The sequence below is a fragment of the Octodon degus genome, unplaced genomic scaffold (genome assembly GCF_000260255.1).
Source record: "Octodon degus isolate 3935 unplaced genomic scaffold, OctDeg1.0 scaffold00021, whole genome shotgun sequence".
In the NCBI taxonomy this organism is placed as follows: domain Eukaryota; kingdom Metazoa; phylum Chordata; class Mammalia; order Rodentia; family Octodontidae; genus Octodon; species Octodon degus.
In genome coordinates this window covers 10,772,408-10,789,826 of record NW_004524597.1, presented here as the reverse complement: position 1 = coordinate 10,789,826, position 17,419 = coordinate 10,772,408, and the positions used below count along the sequence as shown (strand labels likewise).

At 54.5% G+C, this 17,419-nt stretch overlaps 1 protein-coding gene across 7 annotated transcripts in view; it reads left to right on the top strand.

Moving 5' to 3' along the window:
- The first annotated feature begins 1,546 nt into the window (after positions 1–1,546).
- Positions 1,547–17,419, top strand: part of Cacna1h (calcium voltage-gated channel subunit alpha1 H) — a 61,649-nt gene continuing 45,776 nt past the window's right edge. For all 7 annotated transcript variants that reach the window (XM_023711789.1, XM_023711793.1, XM_023711792.1 and 4 more), the window contains exons 1-2: positions 1,547–1,792; positions 2,063–2,373. In XM_023711789.1, the coding sequence (XP_023567557.1) occupies positions 2,081–2,373 (293 nt within the window). In that variant the 5' untranslated portion in view covers positions 1,547–1,792; positions 2,063–2,080. The remainder of the gene's footprint in view (positions 1,793–2,062; positions 2,374–17,419) is intronic.

The window sequence follows — 17,419 nt, the reverse complement described above, 5'->3', positions numbered from 1 at the left end:
CTAGCTGCTGGAGAGCCCTACTCCTCTGGCTGTTTCCTTGTCCTGGAGGAGGTCTATCCAAGGCCTGTAGGTAGGTGGTGATGGTTTTTTTTTCTCTCCGCTCACTAATTTATGGTCTTCCTGACCACTGCAACAAAGCTACTGGGGACAATGAGACGGCCCTTGGTGGTCATCACAGTTAGTCTCCCAACTGCACCCCGAGCCTGGAGTACTGTTTACCTCTAACCCATAGGTGTCCAGCAAATCACTCTGACCCCCAGACAGGACCTTGAGCTTCACTACAAGGTTTAATGAGAGAGTGCTGAGAAAAGGGTGCAGAGTTCTAAGCAACCTCTGGCAGGACCCTGCTTTTGCTCTATGTCTACCCCACCTATCTGGGCTTGCCTTGGTGTCATCTGTGGATCTTAATCTAAGTAGCAATACTAAAATAGTTTTTCTTTTCTTGAAAAGTTCACATATGTAAGAGAAGATGTTGCTGACCTGTACCACTGCTAGCCTGGATTTGTGCTCATGTCTTAGGTCTTCCAAGACCTTTCAGGTGGAGCGGGACCCTCCTGGTTGGTGTGAGTGGGTGAGCCACAATGGCCCTGCCAGGCCCTCTCAGTCGACCCCTGGAGGCAATCTTGGACCCTTACCTGGGGTCCTTGTCCTGAGTGAGGTCTCCTCCAGAACCAATACCAGGTCCTAGGAGTGTGTGTGTGTGTATGTGTGTGTGTGTGTGCAAAAGAGCCTCTTGTTGGCAGGCATATGGGGGATGCTACATTGGAGCCGAAGTTTAGTCTCTCAAAGTAATAGCGGGAAAGCAGTCAAGTCTGGTCACCAAATCTCCACCTCTGCTGATATACCAACCCCCTTCTCTACCGGTGTCTGGCGGCAGGCCCACCCTTCTCCAACTCAGCCAGACCTTCAGCTCCCCAATCAGGGACTCTCTGCCTCACCTGGCCAAGGTTGGTAGGTGCGGCGGGTAGGCATACCGAGATTGTTCCCAAGCACCCTAGGGGTCGCTTTGCACCCCAGGACACCCAGACGCGCAGGGCACACCCAGGCCCCACGCGGCGGGGGAAGGGCACTCATCTTGCTCTCACTGCCATGGCACGCCTCCCACGCTCGCCGAGCCCCGCCTCCTCGGTCGACCCTCGCTGTGGGGGAAGGGGCGGCGCTCGAGGGGAGCGGGGTTGGGTAGACCGCTTTATGCCCCCGCAGTCGAGGGCGGGGCGTACACTGCCAACGCTGTCCGCCCTCCCCGCGTCTTCCGCTTGCGCCCCCTAGTGCCACGAGGGCCGGGAGACATAGGTGGGGGGAGACCCAGGAGCACGGGCGGGGTTCAGCCATCGGGCTGGGGCAGGCGGGGAACCGGGCGCGCGGAGTGGGGGCGTCGTCGGAACACGCGCATCCCGAATGGGGGGGTGTGCCATCTCTTCCCCGCGCCTCCGGCTCCTATCCACTGGGGACCCCCGGCCCCGCCCCCTTGATGGTCCCGCCCCCGTCCACCCCTGCGCGCCCCGCCCCGCCCTCCCCGCGCCTCTCACTCCGAAGTTTCCTGCGCCGCGCGCTGACGGGCTTGGGCTCTCTCGCCCCCTCGCCCGCTGGACCGCGCCCCTGGCCCGCCTCTCCGCCCCGCAGTCCCCCGCGCGCCGGGCCGCCGTAGCCACTGCCGGGCGAGCCGGAGCCAGAGCCACGGTGGGAACCGGTGCTGGGTGGGCCGGGGGCGCGGGCCGGCTCTGGGCTGGATTCGTAGTGACCGTGCCGCCCGTGCGATGCCCGCGGGGACGCCGCCGGCCGCCGGAGCGAGGTGAGACGCGGAGAGGCGCTCTCGTTGCACGCCGGGACCCTCGCAAGTTGGGTTTTGAGAACCCCGCCGTCCCCCGCCCCGGCGATGGGGGTGGGGCTGCCAGTCCTTGCGGGGGCGGAGGCGGGGGGGGGGCCGCGGGGGGCGCGCTCGTTTCTAATGAGGGAAGACAAAGACATCCAGGAGGCCGCTGCTATACTCGCTGCTCCGCTCCGCTAAGGCGGGGCGGGGGCGTTGTTCCCGACCCGGTCACCGCCCGCTCTCCCTCCGCAGGTGCTGTTCGCTGCCACCATGACCGAGGACGCGCCGGTTGCCGACGAGGTTCGGGTGCCCCTGGGCGCGTCGCCCCCTGGCCTTGCGGCGGGGACATCCCCCTCGAGCCCTGGGGCTCCCAGGAGCTCCGCAGAGCGGGGTTCCGGGCCCAGCGCCTCGCCCACCGAGAGCCCGGCTGCCGAGAGAGGCACGGTGCTAGGCGCCGGCGAGGAACAGCCCGTCCCATACCCGGCGCTGGCGGCCACCGTCTTCTTCTGCCTCGGGCAGACCACGCGGCCGCGCAGCTGGTGCCTACGCCTGGTCTGCAGCCCATATCCTTCCCGGACAGCGAGTATTAGGTCGGGGCGCAAGCTCCTCTTCATGCGCTCTCGTGCGCCCGCTTTCCTTGCCCCGACCTGGGGCCAGGGCGCGGGGCAACGCGTCTTCTTTGAGAGAGGTGGGTGGGAGCCCCTCTCGAGACCTGCGCGGAGTGTCCCGGTCCTAAACCTTGGGTACTTGAGAGGCGGTTGGTCTCGGTGGGAAAAGGTGGCCACAACTCCTGTGTCTGCGGGTGGAGGCCAGGGCGGGACTCTGACTACGACTCCCGCTCCTGGGACCAAGCTGGGGCGGGCTCCTCGCTGTGGACTGGAGGCCAGAAAGGACAGAGTGAGGGGACAAAGTTTTTTTTTTGTTTTTTTGTTTTTTGCGCCGTACATTCCTGTACGAAGTGACTCTGCGGGGGCTGTGAACCACAGGCACTTGTCGGCCCTGCTCCTCGGACACAGGCAGCGATGATGCTGGTTGAGAACTCACTGTTCCATGCTGAACTCAAGATCCTGGGCTGCTTTAAGTCTGGCAGCTGCTGTGGGGAACAGGGAGGCCATGGGCACTGGTGGAGAGCCCCTCAACCCATCTTCTTTCCTAGCTTGAGAGGAAGGGGCTGCTGCTTTTGGCCAGGAGGGCACAGGCCTCAGAGAAGGTTCCAGAACCCAGTTGGGTCAGGGCCAGGAGCCTTTCTGGGATGCATTTAGGTATTTCTGGTCCTCTACTTCTGCACAGGTAGCTTTTGGGGACTGTCTTACCAGGTTGTGAAGGCCTGACCAGTGTTTAGTGTTGGTTGGCTGCGCAGGGTCCTTGGAAACTGGACATTAGGGTGGTGGTCTTTGGGCCCTCGGCCTGGTGAACCACCTTAGGAAGAGGGGTTGACTTGGTGCTCATAAACTTTCCTTGTCAGAGTGGAGGCAGGCGAAATGAGCAATGTGTGTATATATTTCCCTACCTTGTGTGTTTAACTGTATAAATATTAAATACAAAAGAAGAATCTGTACCAAAAAAAGTAATAAAGCCCATGTTTCTTTTCTCTCAAATCCAAACACTGAGTGAGTCAGATTTGTCTTTTGCTTGTAAAGGAGAGCTCGGTGGTCCCAGAGGCAGTGGGTTATGGCCAATGCCTGCTTCTGCTGTCTGTAGCCTGAAGGTAGTGTCTGGAGGCTCTGGGGTGCATCCTCAGGTGTTGGGGGCTCAGGCAGGCCCAGGAGTGAGGCTGACATTTTGGGGTGGCTGTAGATCTGTGTTCTCTGCAGCACTGAGATTAGAGGTAAGCAGCCCACTTTGGTTTGATTGCAAAGTGGTGTGGGTGGATATGGTGGTGGGCAACTGAGCAGACCTGGAGTGGAAACAAGCCCAACCCTGTATGGGCCATGTGTGCAGACCAGATTGGGGAAGAGCCAAGTGGGTCTCCAGCACTATCCTCCTGACAGTCTCTAAGTCTGGCTTCTCTATCCCCTTAGCAGCTGAGGAACCTTTGAGCCTGATCCTGGTGTTCTGGGCTGGCTGTGTCCAGGGTTTCCATCAAGGTGGTTTGTGTTACTGTGTGTTGTGTGTGGGGGGGGAGGGAGTACCATTAAGGTGTGGTGAGACTTTTGAGGGCTGAGTGCTTTGAGGCTGGCTGTGCTATAGGACCTGAGCCCCTGTCTGTGGATTGCTTTGTGGCTGTGACGGAAGATGTCTTTCTAGCCCCAAGAGGGATTTGGGTGATGCCAATCTTCCTAGAAAGGGTTGGAAGGTTTCAGTGAGTTGTCAGCCAGGCAAAAAAAGGACAGGTTTGTCCCTGAGGGTGATGCTCTTGGTTGAGTGGTTGGTGCTCTGCCTTTCCTTGGATAGTATCTATGGCTTGGAAGCACTGGTTTTTCCCCCAAAGAGCTCTGCCATCCTCCCTGCTGTTTTGCTATGGGTACTTTGAAGCAATTTGGTTGACTCTCCCACTTTTGAAAACCTGACTCTAGTGTCCTCAGTCCCAGGGATACTTCTGGAGAGGAGTGCAGCCCCAGGATAGTTTTGCTCTTGCCAGACTTTTAGCAGCTTTGCATCTGTCTTTTGGGGTGGGCTCGTCTAACAGGCTGTGCAGGGACAGGGCTGACCTCCAGCAGATGCCAGGCCCTGGTGTGTGTGGGGGGGTGTGTGCCTGGGCCTCACAGAGATCCTAAAATAAGCCAACACGCCTTGACAGGTGGGGGATCGGCTTTCTTGGGGAAGCCCATGTGGGCTAAAGCTTTCCAAGGCTCTTCAGATTCCTGAAAGTTGGGAGGAGGTGGCTTTGTGTGAGGTGGGGGGTGGTAGTGGTGGTGGTGAAGTTTTGTCTTGGACTGTGGCGTGTTTTGTAGCCAGAGGGTGCTTTGTGGGACCTCTGCCTTTCTACAGATGGGTATGAAATTAGCAGGACTATATATCCTTCCATGTAGGATGAACTCAGAGTGGAGGAAGGATAGTCTTGATTTGCTCAGGGAAAGCATTGTGAAGTGGCTTCTGGCTCCTGGACTGTTGTTCCCAGAAGATGCCTATTACCTGAGCAGGGCTTTGATGGCTCCTGGAACTTGGGGAAGGACCTTCTCTTAGTCCTAACTGGAAGCTGTAGTTGGGTGGCCGTAGCACAAAGCTGTGTGTGTGTTCTGGTCCCATATCTGAGAGTGGCCTTTGTCCTAGTCAGAGGTGCTTCCTGGGACAGCCTTTGTCTGTTGATTTACTCTGCTGTGTAAAAATACAATCGTGAAAGAACTTTTGGGGCGAATGCTGTATCTCCTACACAGACTTATTTATAGAGGAAAGTGGGTGGGCCCCGTGTGTTGGGTTATGTTCTGCCCTGGCTCCCAGGGCTCCTGACTCCCAGCTCATTTGTAGTTCAGCTGCTGGTGTCCCAGTCCTTGGCACATGGGGCCTCCTGGGGATACTTGGAAGCAGGACATGGGACCCAAGGTACTGTGTGAGGTTTGAATATAGGGATTTACAAGGTGGACAGGAGGCACCTGGAGTATGGGATCCTTTGCAGGACTCCTTTTAAGAGCTCCTTTAGGGCAAGGAATCAAATGCCCCAGATCGCTGGATTCTGAGGGGTAAAGGACACACCAAGGTCACCAGCTGCTGAAGGGCAGAGCTGGGTTCAGCTCATTCTGGCTTGAAAGTCCCTGCTTTGGCATGTCACTGATTGGGCACACCTAATTAAGTCCTCATAACATCTTTTAAAAAATTGGTATTTTGAACTGTTGCGGTGTTACCCAGTGGTTACCAGGGTCCCAGCACAGCAGGCATGGTGTCCCCCAGAGAGACTTGTGGGCACTGGTCTGGAGGAGGTCAGCCCCTGTCCTGTCTTCACCCATTGCCTGTGGTGTGAGAGCTGTCTGTCTCGGTTGTTAGAGGTCACCAGCCTGGGAGTTCAGAGCTGTCCTGGACCCCTTGGCCTGAGCCTGGAGTCTGACAGGAGAGTAGGAATGCTTTGCTTGGAGTGTCTTTTTTGCCTCTGGAAGCTTGCTTGTTCCCGCGGAATCTGATTGACATATTGTCATTCCAGGATGGGAGCTTCTCCCTTTTCAAACCCATGGGGACCCACTACAGAGCTGTTTCCCACTGTGCCAGGAATGTCCTGTTTCTCTGGATCCTGTGGGACAGCCACTATCTCCATTGAGGTCCTTCACTGGGCACAGGTTCTGTCACATAGAGGATGTCAGCTTGGCCTGGGAAGCAATGTGGCATGTCAACAGCTTAGCTTGCATTCTCTACAGCCTGTGAGGCACGGAACCTGGGAGCCATCCATCGTGCCAGTTGGCCTTGGAATAGACCTTGGGCTGATGCTATGCTGAGTACTGGGTCTCTGTTGGGGCAAGAAAAGGAGGGCATGTGTTCTTGTGCCTCCCTGGCTGCTGGACAGTATTTTGACTTTCTGAGGGCCAGTCACTAGGTAGGGCCCTGGATTAATTTTGCTTTTGCAGGGTACCCACCGTGTGCTTGATGAGGTCCAGATGTGTTTCCCTCCTCCTGGGTTCACCTCCTCCATAGGACTCAAGGGAACAAGGACATAGTTGAGGGAGGACGCCTTTGTCGGCATCTTCTGGACATCCACCTCAGGGAGCCAGTGGCCTGTTCCCTCTGTGATGTCACCATTCCTGGCTGACCCTGTCCTTGATATGGATGTGAAGCCATCAAGACTCAGTGTGCCTTGAAGAAGGGATTATGGTGCACGTGGGCTTCACAGGCCATGGGAAGGGAGGAGGAGACTTGTTCCCAGTACAGAACAGGCCCAGCCCTTACCAAAGCTGTCTGCCTCCCTGACCTGCTTCTGCAACTCCTTACTGGCTGGTTGACCTTGACATAATTGGGGAGGATCTGCTGAGAGTCATTATGCCAGTGTGTGAGGTATGGGGTTCAATTTTGCTCTTGAGTAAGGCCTCACTCAGCCTAGGCCACTGAGGAATGTGCATAGATGACCCTAGGAGTCACCACTCTGTGATGATGGCTAATTTGGCCTCATTCCTTCCTGTTCTTAATTGTCCCTTTCTGCTAGTCATGGTTTCTTGAGATGAACAGATTCTTTGAGTCTGGCTGTCAGTCTTAATGGAATTATGATAGTCCTCCACCCCACTTTTGGTTTTCACATGTGCCTTATGTATGTTGGTAGGAGAGCTGTGAAATTGAGGGGCCTCCTGTGAAAATGAGACCTTGGTGGCTTCATTCAGCAAAGGTCTGGCCAGCACCTTGTGGCTACCCCCTGAACCACAGCCTTCCAGTTGTGGCATGTGAGGACCCTTTGGGAGGTGGGATGGATTAAACAGGAAGCGATTGGGTCTGGCAGACAAATTTTTATCTACTTGATAAGAACTGAGGCTTGTGTGTGGGGAGACTGACGAAACGGGAACCTCTGGGCAGAGAAACAATACGTGCTATGGTCCTGTGGTAGGTGGGAAGTGTAGCTGATACAAAGTGAGACTGGGCAGGTGGGCCATGGAGAAAAGATCAAGAGAACCTCTTTGCTCGTGGGGAGGGCACAGCTAGTTGGATGTGAATATAGAGCCTGCTTTGGGAGTGTTGGGGGCTATATACTGGGGAGTGCCTGATGGGGTGATGGACCAGGTTAGGAGCTCAGACTGTGCAAGGTCAGGGATGACCTCCAGGCCAGGTCCTGGTGCGTATAGGGGTTGGGTCCATTTCTCAGGAAGCAGAAAACATGGGAATCGGAAGGGGGATATAGGCCCCCAGTGGCACAGTTGGCGAGGTGCCAGTGTCCCACACCTTCAAAGCCCTTAAAAGATGGCAGGTGATAGTCTTTGGCTCTGGTGCTCAGTATGTGTCCCATTTGGAGTACCTGAACCACATGCTGGTTAAAGGAGCTACCATAGCAGGGAGTGTGGGCAGTCAGGCTGGTCTAGGGTCAAGATGTGGCAGAGCACAGGGGATGGGCCAGATCCAGAGCAGCAAGCCAGGTCTCAACTTGGTCCTGGGTCATCAAATTCAGGCCGAAAGTCTGTTACCTATGTTTACGTAGATGTGGGGCTTGTACGAAGAGATCTGAGGATCTTGAGAGTGTCATTCTTTCTCTTGGTAAGAGAAACTAACACACTCTCCTCCTTTTAATGGTTAATTTTGGCACAACTTGCAGCAACCCTGAGTCACAGAGGTATAGGTAGCATTCTCCAACAGGGGATTAGAGATCAGTTGCCTTTCCTAGGCAAGAAAAGGCGCAGTCTGTGTGCTGACTCCTGTGCTTCAGGGCCAGGTACAGACCTGGTCAGAGGGGGAACGAGAGTGCAGATGAGATACACTAGGGGACAGGACACAGGAAAGCAGCCCTGCTGGGCTGTCAGGCCCTGCGTGGCTAGAGAGTTGGCAGTAGGTCTGGGCACCATCCCCAGAGCACTGTGCCTGCCTAGGATGACAGATGGGCCACTTGCTCCCTGTGTTGCTCGGGGAGGTCTCCACAGAACAGAGGTGAGGGGTTTGCCACTTTGGCCTGCCTTGTGGGATGCCCCAGAGCTGATGTGCCCAGCCTCCTGCACTGGGGCAGAGTGGGCCTTGGGCTGGCAGGAGGCCCAGCATGTTGGTAGCATTGTCAGAGCCTGGAAGGATGACTAGCAGGACAGTTGATGCATGTGCTGAATTAGCACTGGTGGGAGGTACAAAGCCTTCATGATCTCACTACTGCTTCCGCACCTGGTAGGCTTAGTGGGCAGAGGGAGAACCCTGCTCTCACATATGGCCCCACATGGCTTGATCTTAGCTGTAAGAAGACTGCGGGCTTTCAGAAGATCTTCTTTCATGTGTGATTTTGACCAGGGCAGAGGCAGTGTCCTGGAATGGCCCCATGCCAGCCTTTTCTCTCATAGCAGTAAAGTTGCCCCTCTGACCACCCAAGGGGTATAGGCTGGACATGGGGCCCCACAATAGCCACCAATCTTTTTCGACCAGTTCCATGTGACTTCACATTGTCACCTTGTGGCATGTCTCTGGCCCTTGTTTGGGGCTACCACATGGGAGTGGTTTGAATCTTGTGGGTGAGCCATCCAGGTGAAGCAGGGGTCATTCTCCCATAAGCATACCTGGAGCCTCAGAGGGGAGGCAGGCCCATTGTGCACTTAGGCCATATGTGATGGAGAACATTCTTGGTGAACCCCTGGACCTGGGGACAGGCCATCATGAGTGGGCTTAGCTCTGGCCCTGCTGCCTAGAGCTAAGTGAATGCTGGCTGCAGTGCCACGTGGATGTGTTTGGCAGGCACCTAGCCTGCCTGATCACTCTGTCCTCTTCCCTCCTGGCTCAGCCAGTTCTATGCCCCCAGTCTGGGCTGCAGGTAAGGTCAGAGGACTGGTATAGAGGGGACAGTTGTCTAGGGAAGGGGCTTGATGCTTATGGTTACTCTCTACCCTTTTGTCCTGGTTTCTTCTCTTTCTCTTTTGCTTTTTGCTACTTTCTCCTTATGAAGGGCTCCTCTCTGAGACTCTGCTGGTGTGAGGACTGAGGGGAAACACTTTGACATCTGGTCAGGGGAATCATGTTAGGACAGATTCAATCTTAGAAGGCCTGGGGGCCCCTGGCATCCTGGGGTCCACATGGCTGCAGGAAGAGGGGATTAACAATCCCTGCCTGCCAGGTGCTACCTCCATATGTGCTTCTGTTTTCTCATTGTATCATCTCTAGTTGTCCTTCTTGGTTATTGACAGAGTAGGTTCCTGAAGGGTCCTGGGGTCAGAGGACATCCAGGGAGGGGTGCTCTTGACTGGCCAGCTAGGACTCCAGCTGGCTATGGGCACAGACCTCCTTGGCCCTCAGCAGTGCTCTGACCTGTGCTCAGATATGCAGCACCAGAAGGGACAGGGTAGGTGGTCACATTTGGGGTGGGTTTCCCAGAAGGTAGCACATGCTTTGGGGTGAGCAGATTGACCTGAAAGTCATGGTGTCACCTGAAGTCATGGTGGCCAGGAAGGCTGGGGTGGCACTGAGTCTCTGCTGGGGGTCCCCTGTGCACAGGTCTTGGGGGCTGGTTACGCTACCTACCTGGGAACTTCAGTGTCTGGTCAGGTCACCTTCAGGGCCTTGGTTTTCTTACAGCTCTCATGGTCTTTTGCTATGTCACAAGTGGGAGCTGTGCACCACCTATACATGATATGTTAGTTTGCTTTGCTAGACTAAATGCTGTCCCCTTTGAGATTCATAACTTTACAGTGTGACTTTGTGTGGAAGTGGGGTCTGTACACCTGTGATCCAACTGCGCTGCAAATACGCTGGGGTAAGATTTGCCCTAAATCCAACAACAGGTATACTTATGAGGAGACAGACAGAGAAGAGTGACCTTGTGATGACAGTGGCAGTGACGGGAGCAATTCTGCTACAGGCCATGGACTGCTAAGGATTACCTCAGATACCAGGAACTGGAAGAGGCTAGGGATAGTTCCCAGTGTCCTGGGAGGAACATCTGGTGGACTCCTGGATGAGGGCTCCTGTTTTCCAGGTCTGGAAGAGTAATTTTCTATTGTTTGAAGCCCATGGGTGATAGTGCTTTTTTGTTTTGTTTTTTGAGACAAGACTTGCTGTATGCAGTTCAGGCTAGCTTTGAACTCACCATGTAGCCTAGACTGGCCTCAAACTTAGGGTGGTCTTCCTGCTTCATTGTCCTAATTGCTGGGATTATAGATGTGCACTACCACACCAGGCCCATAGTGTTTTGTTATAGCAACTCCTGGTGCCCACAGCTGGTGATGCAGCTCTAAGCATGGGGTGTTGCTCTATAGTTCCCCCTCCCCCACTTTTGTGAGCCCCTTCCCCAGTAGCCTCTCCCTGGAGAGATCCGTGGCTTGGAGTAGAAAGTGCCTGAGATGCTAACAGAGGCAGGCAGCCTTCTCTGGATAAATCATGATTAGACACGCAGTGTCAGGCTCTGAGATGAGGAGTGGGGCCACCCAGGGAGAGGGGAAAATTAGCCATGAAATTGGTCATCTTGATCGTTTCATCAGCATGGGAGGCCCATGCCAATCTCTATGTCCTTGTCCTAGTCAGGGGCCTCGCTGAGTGTGCCTGCACGTGCTTAGAGTGCAATCATTAGGAGATGCTGGGGTCCCACCAGCCACAGGGCTTCTAAGGGGAGGTGGCTACCATGCCAGTCTGTGAAGGCAGGTCTCTAGTCAGGGTCATGAGCCCCACCTCCCTTAACTTATGGTCCCAAAAGGAGCTATGGGAACCCCACTCAGCAAGGTATCTGCTTTGTGCTGTTGGTTTGGGGTTGCCAGGGGTTTTCTGAGGGGTAGGTACAGTTTGGGTGCAGTAGCTATAAACAAAAAGCCCCAACTTTGAAAGCCCATTTGGCTCTTTCCAGATGTCACTGCCTGGGCCTCAGTTGTGTTGTTGGAGGCTCTGTAGGTGTCTACATTGTAGGAGTCTACTTTAGCTGCTGTTTGTGTATCCAGGACTATCCCCTTTGTAGTTAGGACTTCAGTTTGAGTATGAAACTGTGCGCCACCCCCAGCCTCAAGCAGGCCTGGGTTATTTCCTGAGAAACTGCTGAGTGGTTTGGGGGCTGTGCTGGGCAAGGATGGGACATTCAGGTCCTGTTGTTGCCATGGTTACCATCACCATTTTGTTCAAGCTTGGGGCGGGTCTGCCAGGCTTTGGAGTACAGGCCAGGGGAGGTAGCTATCATGTGGGTAAGAGATGCATGGGCACTGACTGGCGTGTGACCCCTAGAATGTTTGTACATCACCCAGTGGGTGTGTTGACCCCATCTAGACTTGCCTAGGTGCTTCTGCTGGCCTAGGCCTTCAGTGGGCATCTGGTTCTTGAGATTGCTGTGCATCCCTGGGTTTTTGCCCAGTTTTTCTGTTCTGTACTCTGAGCAGGTGAAGCAGCTTGCCCTCAGGCCCCCTGCCTTGTATCCTGATAATTTGTGGCCCTCTCTGCCCTGTGGCAGGGCCTCAGGATAATTTTCTGAAGGTGAAAGTGGTACATGTATGGGGTATCCCTGGCTAGTCTCCCCTAGCAGAGCCTGCTGGGAGCAAGGACCCTGTGTAGAATGTGTGGGAAAGCAGTGTGGGGAGTTTCTGCCAAGGGCCAGATCCTTTGTGAGCTGCACTGCCATCTGCGCAGGACAGGGTAGCTTGGCCTAGCCTGGTCAGTGTCCTTTGAGTAGCCAGCCTAAGCCCCAGCTTTACATAGGCTAGCCTGCTGTGGAGATGGGGAACCTGTGCCTAGGTGCCCGGGGAGTGCCAAAGGAGAAGTGCAAGAAGGTGAGGGTTCTCTGGGCCATCCACAGAGCATGTTGCACTGTCCCGATAATGTCCCTTTGTCTCTGGAAGCAGACACCACTCCAGCCATGGCCACTGTCTGGTGAGTCAGCGTGCATTAGCACTTCATTGAAATGGATGGAGCTCTTCCTGGCTGGGGCAAAGCCAGGCAGCCTCCTCCTTTGGCCACAGCCCCGTGTCCCTGAGGGTGGAGGGTGCCCTACTGCGGCTGGTGGCAGCAGCATGGTACTCACCTTGCTCCAGCCCAAGCCAGCCATGCCATGGGCTTGGGCATGCCAGATGCTGTTACAGTGCTCCAGTGGGTGCCAGGGTGAGCAGCTTGGTTGGGTATGCCACCTCCCTCCTCTCCCTTCCCCAGCAGACAGGAACCCATTCTGCCATGTTTCTGTAGTGACTAGATGGGATCGGTGACTGTCAGTAGCCCATGCCACATTGTGATTCACAGGTGCTCAGAATTTTCAGATTTAGGAAAGGGTGAGAAATGCATTTGGTTCATAGTGCTTGCCAGCAACCAGGGTGGGGCTGAAGCCATGTGGGCCCGCTAAGCAGTGTCTAGGGGAGGCACAGATGCCAGGCTCCTCCTTCCCATGGAAGCCAGTGACATGCCTGCTGATGCCATCAGTGAGTGTGACAGAGCCCAGTTTTGTGCCTAGAGGATGAGACACCCAATGAAATTAGAGTTTATGGTAACAACAGTAAAGAACATTTTTGCATTATGGTGGCTCATGTGATGTTTGAGACATATGCTAAGGAAAATTTATTCTTTCTCTAGATTCATACATTTTTATACCATCTAGTGGGCAACTGTACCCCAAGCACAGCAGACATTGCTGGAAGCCACACTGGCCTGGCCTGTTGCTGGTCTAGATATAAGCTGGCCACCGTCCCTGGATATCTTCCTATGGAATGAAGCCCCTTGACTTCTGCAGGTGTCTTGTACTGGCCCTCCAGATCTCTGTCTAGCCTGGGTGATGTGGGAGGTGCTGTTGTGAGGTCCCCAGCCCTGGGAGTTGCTGCTCCTGGAGGGCACTGTAGCTCCTGACCAGCACAATAAAGATTCTGTAGAGGGCTGAATCAGTGGCCTGGGTATGCGGCTATAACCACTCTACCTGCCCAAGCCTTGACCTTTCCAGCTTTGTGCCTGCCAGTGGAGCTGTATCTCAACTGTGTTCTCCTTCCCCATATCTGCAGGAGCCTCAGAAAGGAAAGTAGGCAGAGGCACTAGAGCCAGGTGCTCAGGGACATTCCTTGTGCCAGTGGGCCCCCAGGTCCTGGATTCTCAGATGGCCATGTGACATCTCACCTCTGTCCCTGAGATTCAGGCTCGAGCCTCTCAGTAGGACCTTGGTTTGTGTGTTAGGCTTTGTTTGGGTCATCTATCCTTGCGGCCCAGTGACCCAGCATCTTAGAGCAGAGGAGACCTCCATGATCTTGTGTTCCCAGGAAGCAAGAGGCAGCCACAAACCCTGTGTGCATTCCTCACAGTGAGCTCATTCAGTGGCCCCTCTGTCACTTGGTTAGCAGTGCATAGGTCTTTAGCATGGCAGACTAGTTGTGTCATCTGTGGCCCTCAGAGGTAATGCCTTTTGAGGCACAGAGCCCAAGGTCATTGGCTTCAGTGGCAGCTCTGGGATGTGGAAGACATCCCACATGGGGTGGGGATGGTGGCACCGACCTGGTCAGTGAGGAGGGGCTCATGTAGGTCCCCTGTTGGACAGGTGGTACCTGGTGGGGGCTGGAGATATCAGGAGATGGGCGGCTGCCCAGCAACACCCCCACCTCTCCTAGCTGCCATCCAGAAGAATGTTCTTAAAGCCAGACTGGGCCACATGAAGAACTTATAGGGCTGGAAACAGCAGATCACAGATGGACCAGACCAGATTTTGTTTCAGAAGCTGGGCCTGCTGACGTTTGGCTCATTCTTCCTTCATGACCCGAAGCCTTGTATTTCTTACCTTCCATTGAATCTGGGTTGCTGTGAAGGAGGATAAAGGCTGGATCTGCTGCAGCCATGAGGAGAGGCTGGGTGAGCACAGGGAATAAGCCAGGCTTCCCTCACCAAAGCAGGGTTCTATGTGGCTGGGCAAAGAGGGGTTGGCTGGCATTGGGACTTTGGCCCTGGGATTCAGGAAGCTAGAGGGATAGACTTGACTTTAGGGCTTCATCCCCATCCTCTCCTAGAATCCGTGTCATCCAAGGTGGCCTTTCCCTCCTGTCCTATCCTTCCATTGCCATCCCAAGAGTGCATGGTGGGATGTTTCACCCCACTCTTTATCTGGCAAGAGCCCCCAGTTTTGTAGGGCTTCCTCCAGAGCTTACCCCTGCCGATACTTCTTTTCTTTCCTAAAGTTTTGGAGCTGGAAGCTGGTCCTTTGCACTATGAAGGGCGCACCATGCACTGGTGAGTTTATAGCTCCTAATTGGGAAATTGGCTGTGTCTGGTGCCTGGCCCAGCGGGGCTGCTGTTTACCATGTGTGGTGTGGATGGTGGCACGCAGGCACTGACTGCAAACAAGCCTGTTTTGTGTAACTGCAAATTACCACATTGCTGTGACCCACTCCCCCATCATGTGCCTATAGGGGACCCAATCTGTATGTGATTTTGAGGGCTGAATCAGTGGCCTGGGTATGCGGCTATAACCACTCTACCTGCCCAAGCCTTGACCTTTCCAGCTTTGTGCCTGCCAGTGGAGCTGTATCTCAACTGTGTTCTCCTTCCCCATATCTGCAGGAGCCTCAGAAAGGAAAGTAGGCAGAGGCACTAGAGCCAGGTGCTCAGGGACATTCCTTGTGCCAGTGGGCCCCCAGGTCCTGGATTCTCAGATGGCCATGTGACATCTCACCTCTGTCCCTGAGATTCAGGCTCTAGGGAGCTAAGCAGTAGCTGGTGGATTGGGGCTGGAGTGCTTCATGCTCTGTGAGGTGGGCTGGGTCCTGGTGGGATCATTGTGAGTTTGCTGTCCGTGTTCCCCAAAGCCGTGTTTTTGCTTTTCCTGGGAGGGAGTTGTCTTTGGTCCCAGAAGACTCTTAGGTTTGGGATCACATTCCTTTCTAAAGGAGAAACTGGGAATCCCTTGCCTGGTGGGCACATGATGGGCCCAGGAGAAGGGTCCACTCACCTGCCAAGCATCATGCATTTTGCTTGTGCGGATGCTGAGACTCAGAGCAGACTCCTGCCACATGCACGATCTGGAGCCGGGCAGACCGACTCCAGCAATGCCTGTGCCTGTTCTTTTCCAAACATCCTTCCTGGGATGTGGGCCACATGCCACACAGCAAGCTCATAAAGTGTGCAGTTCAGTCGTTTTTACTTCAGTCAGATGTACAGAGCTATCACCACAGTAAACATTAGGACACTGTCATGGTGGGTGGAAATGCTGTGCCGAACACGGTCACACCCCTGTGCTGGTCGGCTGTCACTTCTGTGCCTGGCTGCTTGAGATGCTTGGAGCAATGTGGCTTCACACAGTACATGCCTGCTGGTGATGAATGTTGTGCTTTGGAGGGTCTCCCATGTGGTAGCAGGTCCCCTGCTTTGCTTCTACCTATGAGCAGCACCCATCTGTCGTCCATTGACCGTTTGGAGTGCATGTATTCCTCACTGTTATTCAAAGTGCTGGTGAGAGAGCTACGTGTGAGTTCTGGGTAGAGCTCTGATTGCCATTCCCTTGAGTACATGGAAGAGTTGCTGGGTGATGTGGAATACTGTCTGAGTGTTCCAGGGACTGCCATGCCATTTTGCTGGTATTTAAGTATCTGAGCCACTGGTTCCACCATGGTCCTGGAGGCCACACACCGTGTGAACAGGACCCAATCTTCCTTTTAGATACAGTGTGGCACCTCCCAAGCCCCTGCTTGGTGGGCTCAGAAGATGGTGTTGACCGTAGTCACTGAGTCTGGGCTGCCTGTGGGCTCTGGGTCTCGTTGGTGATGTCTAGACAGGCAGGGGGTGGCTCTCTTATGCTCTGCTGTGAAGAACCTCAGTGACTTCTACACAGGTTGGGTGAGGACAGGTGTCTTGCCCAGTGTTGGCAGGGGTGGGAGTATCTGGTATGTGCTTGCTTGGCATCCATCTCTCCGTCAGCTCTTGGGAGGTTTTCAACACCCACGCTTGGAATAAAAAAAAAAAAAATTATTAATGAGCTTGGCACAGTTGCCATGGGAACCTGTTGCTAATGAATCTCTGGGGTTTCCTCTTACCTTTGCTGAGCAGGGAAGGCCAGAGCTCTTTCCCGACCATGACATGTTTCCCACTCAGTGTGTTGCTGTGGCAACGCCTGTCACTAATCCCCAGCCGGCTCCTGGTTTACCTGCCTGGCCCCAGGAGCCTGCTGCCCTCATTACATAAAGCCATTTAGTGTGTTCTAGGCTGCTCCTGGCCCTGCCCAGTTCTCTGGGAGGTTTCCCTCTCCTCTAGGTCAATTTGTGGGGTCCCCTGCATGCAAAGAGCAAAAGCAGTTGTTTTGGGGGCTTTCTGGAGATAGAACCCAGGAACACAGCTTGGCCTTGAGACCTTGGCCCTTAGTAAGTAGTCAGTAAATGCTAACTAAATGAGTAAGCACTTCTGACTTCCCTTGGTCAGCAGGTTTCTAAGGTAGGGACTGAATTAAGGCCAATCAAGGCAGTGCTCACACCCACAGCTGCCACCTGCTGAATATGCTGCCTGCTGGTCCTTGGCTGCTGAACTTGACAGGTCCGTAGGCCTTGGGGATGGGTAGTGACCTGGCAGCCAGTTCTTCCTTCAACCTGGTGCCCTCCTTCTTGAATATGTGTATAGCCACATGAGTCAGAAAAAAAAAATTAGGGATCAGGTTGGCCATTGTACCTGCCAATCCAGGGCCTTGAGATCTTATGGAGTTTCCCAGGAAACACAGGGTCACCTGTAGGAGACTGACTGGATGCAGGTGGCTGTGTGCAGGCTTCTTTTGAGCCTTAGTGTGTGTGTCTAAGACATGGTTATTGAAGGATTTAGGGGAAGGGCCAGCACCCTGGCTCCAGACCAAGAGGGTAGACAGCATGTCCACAGGGCCCCTGTGTGCACTCTCTTTATTCAGATAGGCCTGAAAGCTCCTACCTTACCTCTGAGAATTAACACATTTTTGCTTTGCTCAGGGACTATCTGTGCCTCCCTGTTGCCTATAAGGAAAACATTCCCACCCCTATACCAGCACCCAAGCCTTTGCAGGCCTATGGTGCTATGAAGCCTCAGCACCTTAGACAGCCCCTTGGGCTCTGTCATGCTCCTCCAGGGTCCTGAGCAAGGTCCTCAGCTTGTGGATGATGCCTGCTTCCAGTCCTGGGCCCCAGTCCATGCTTGTAC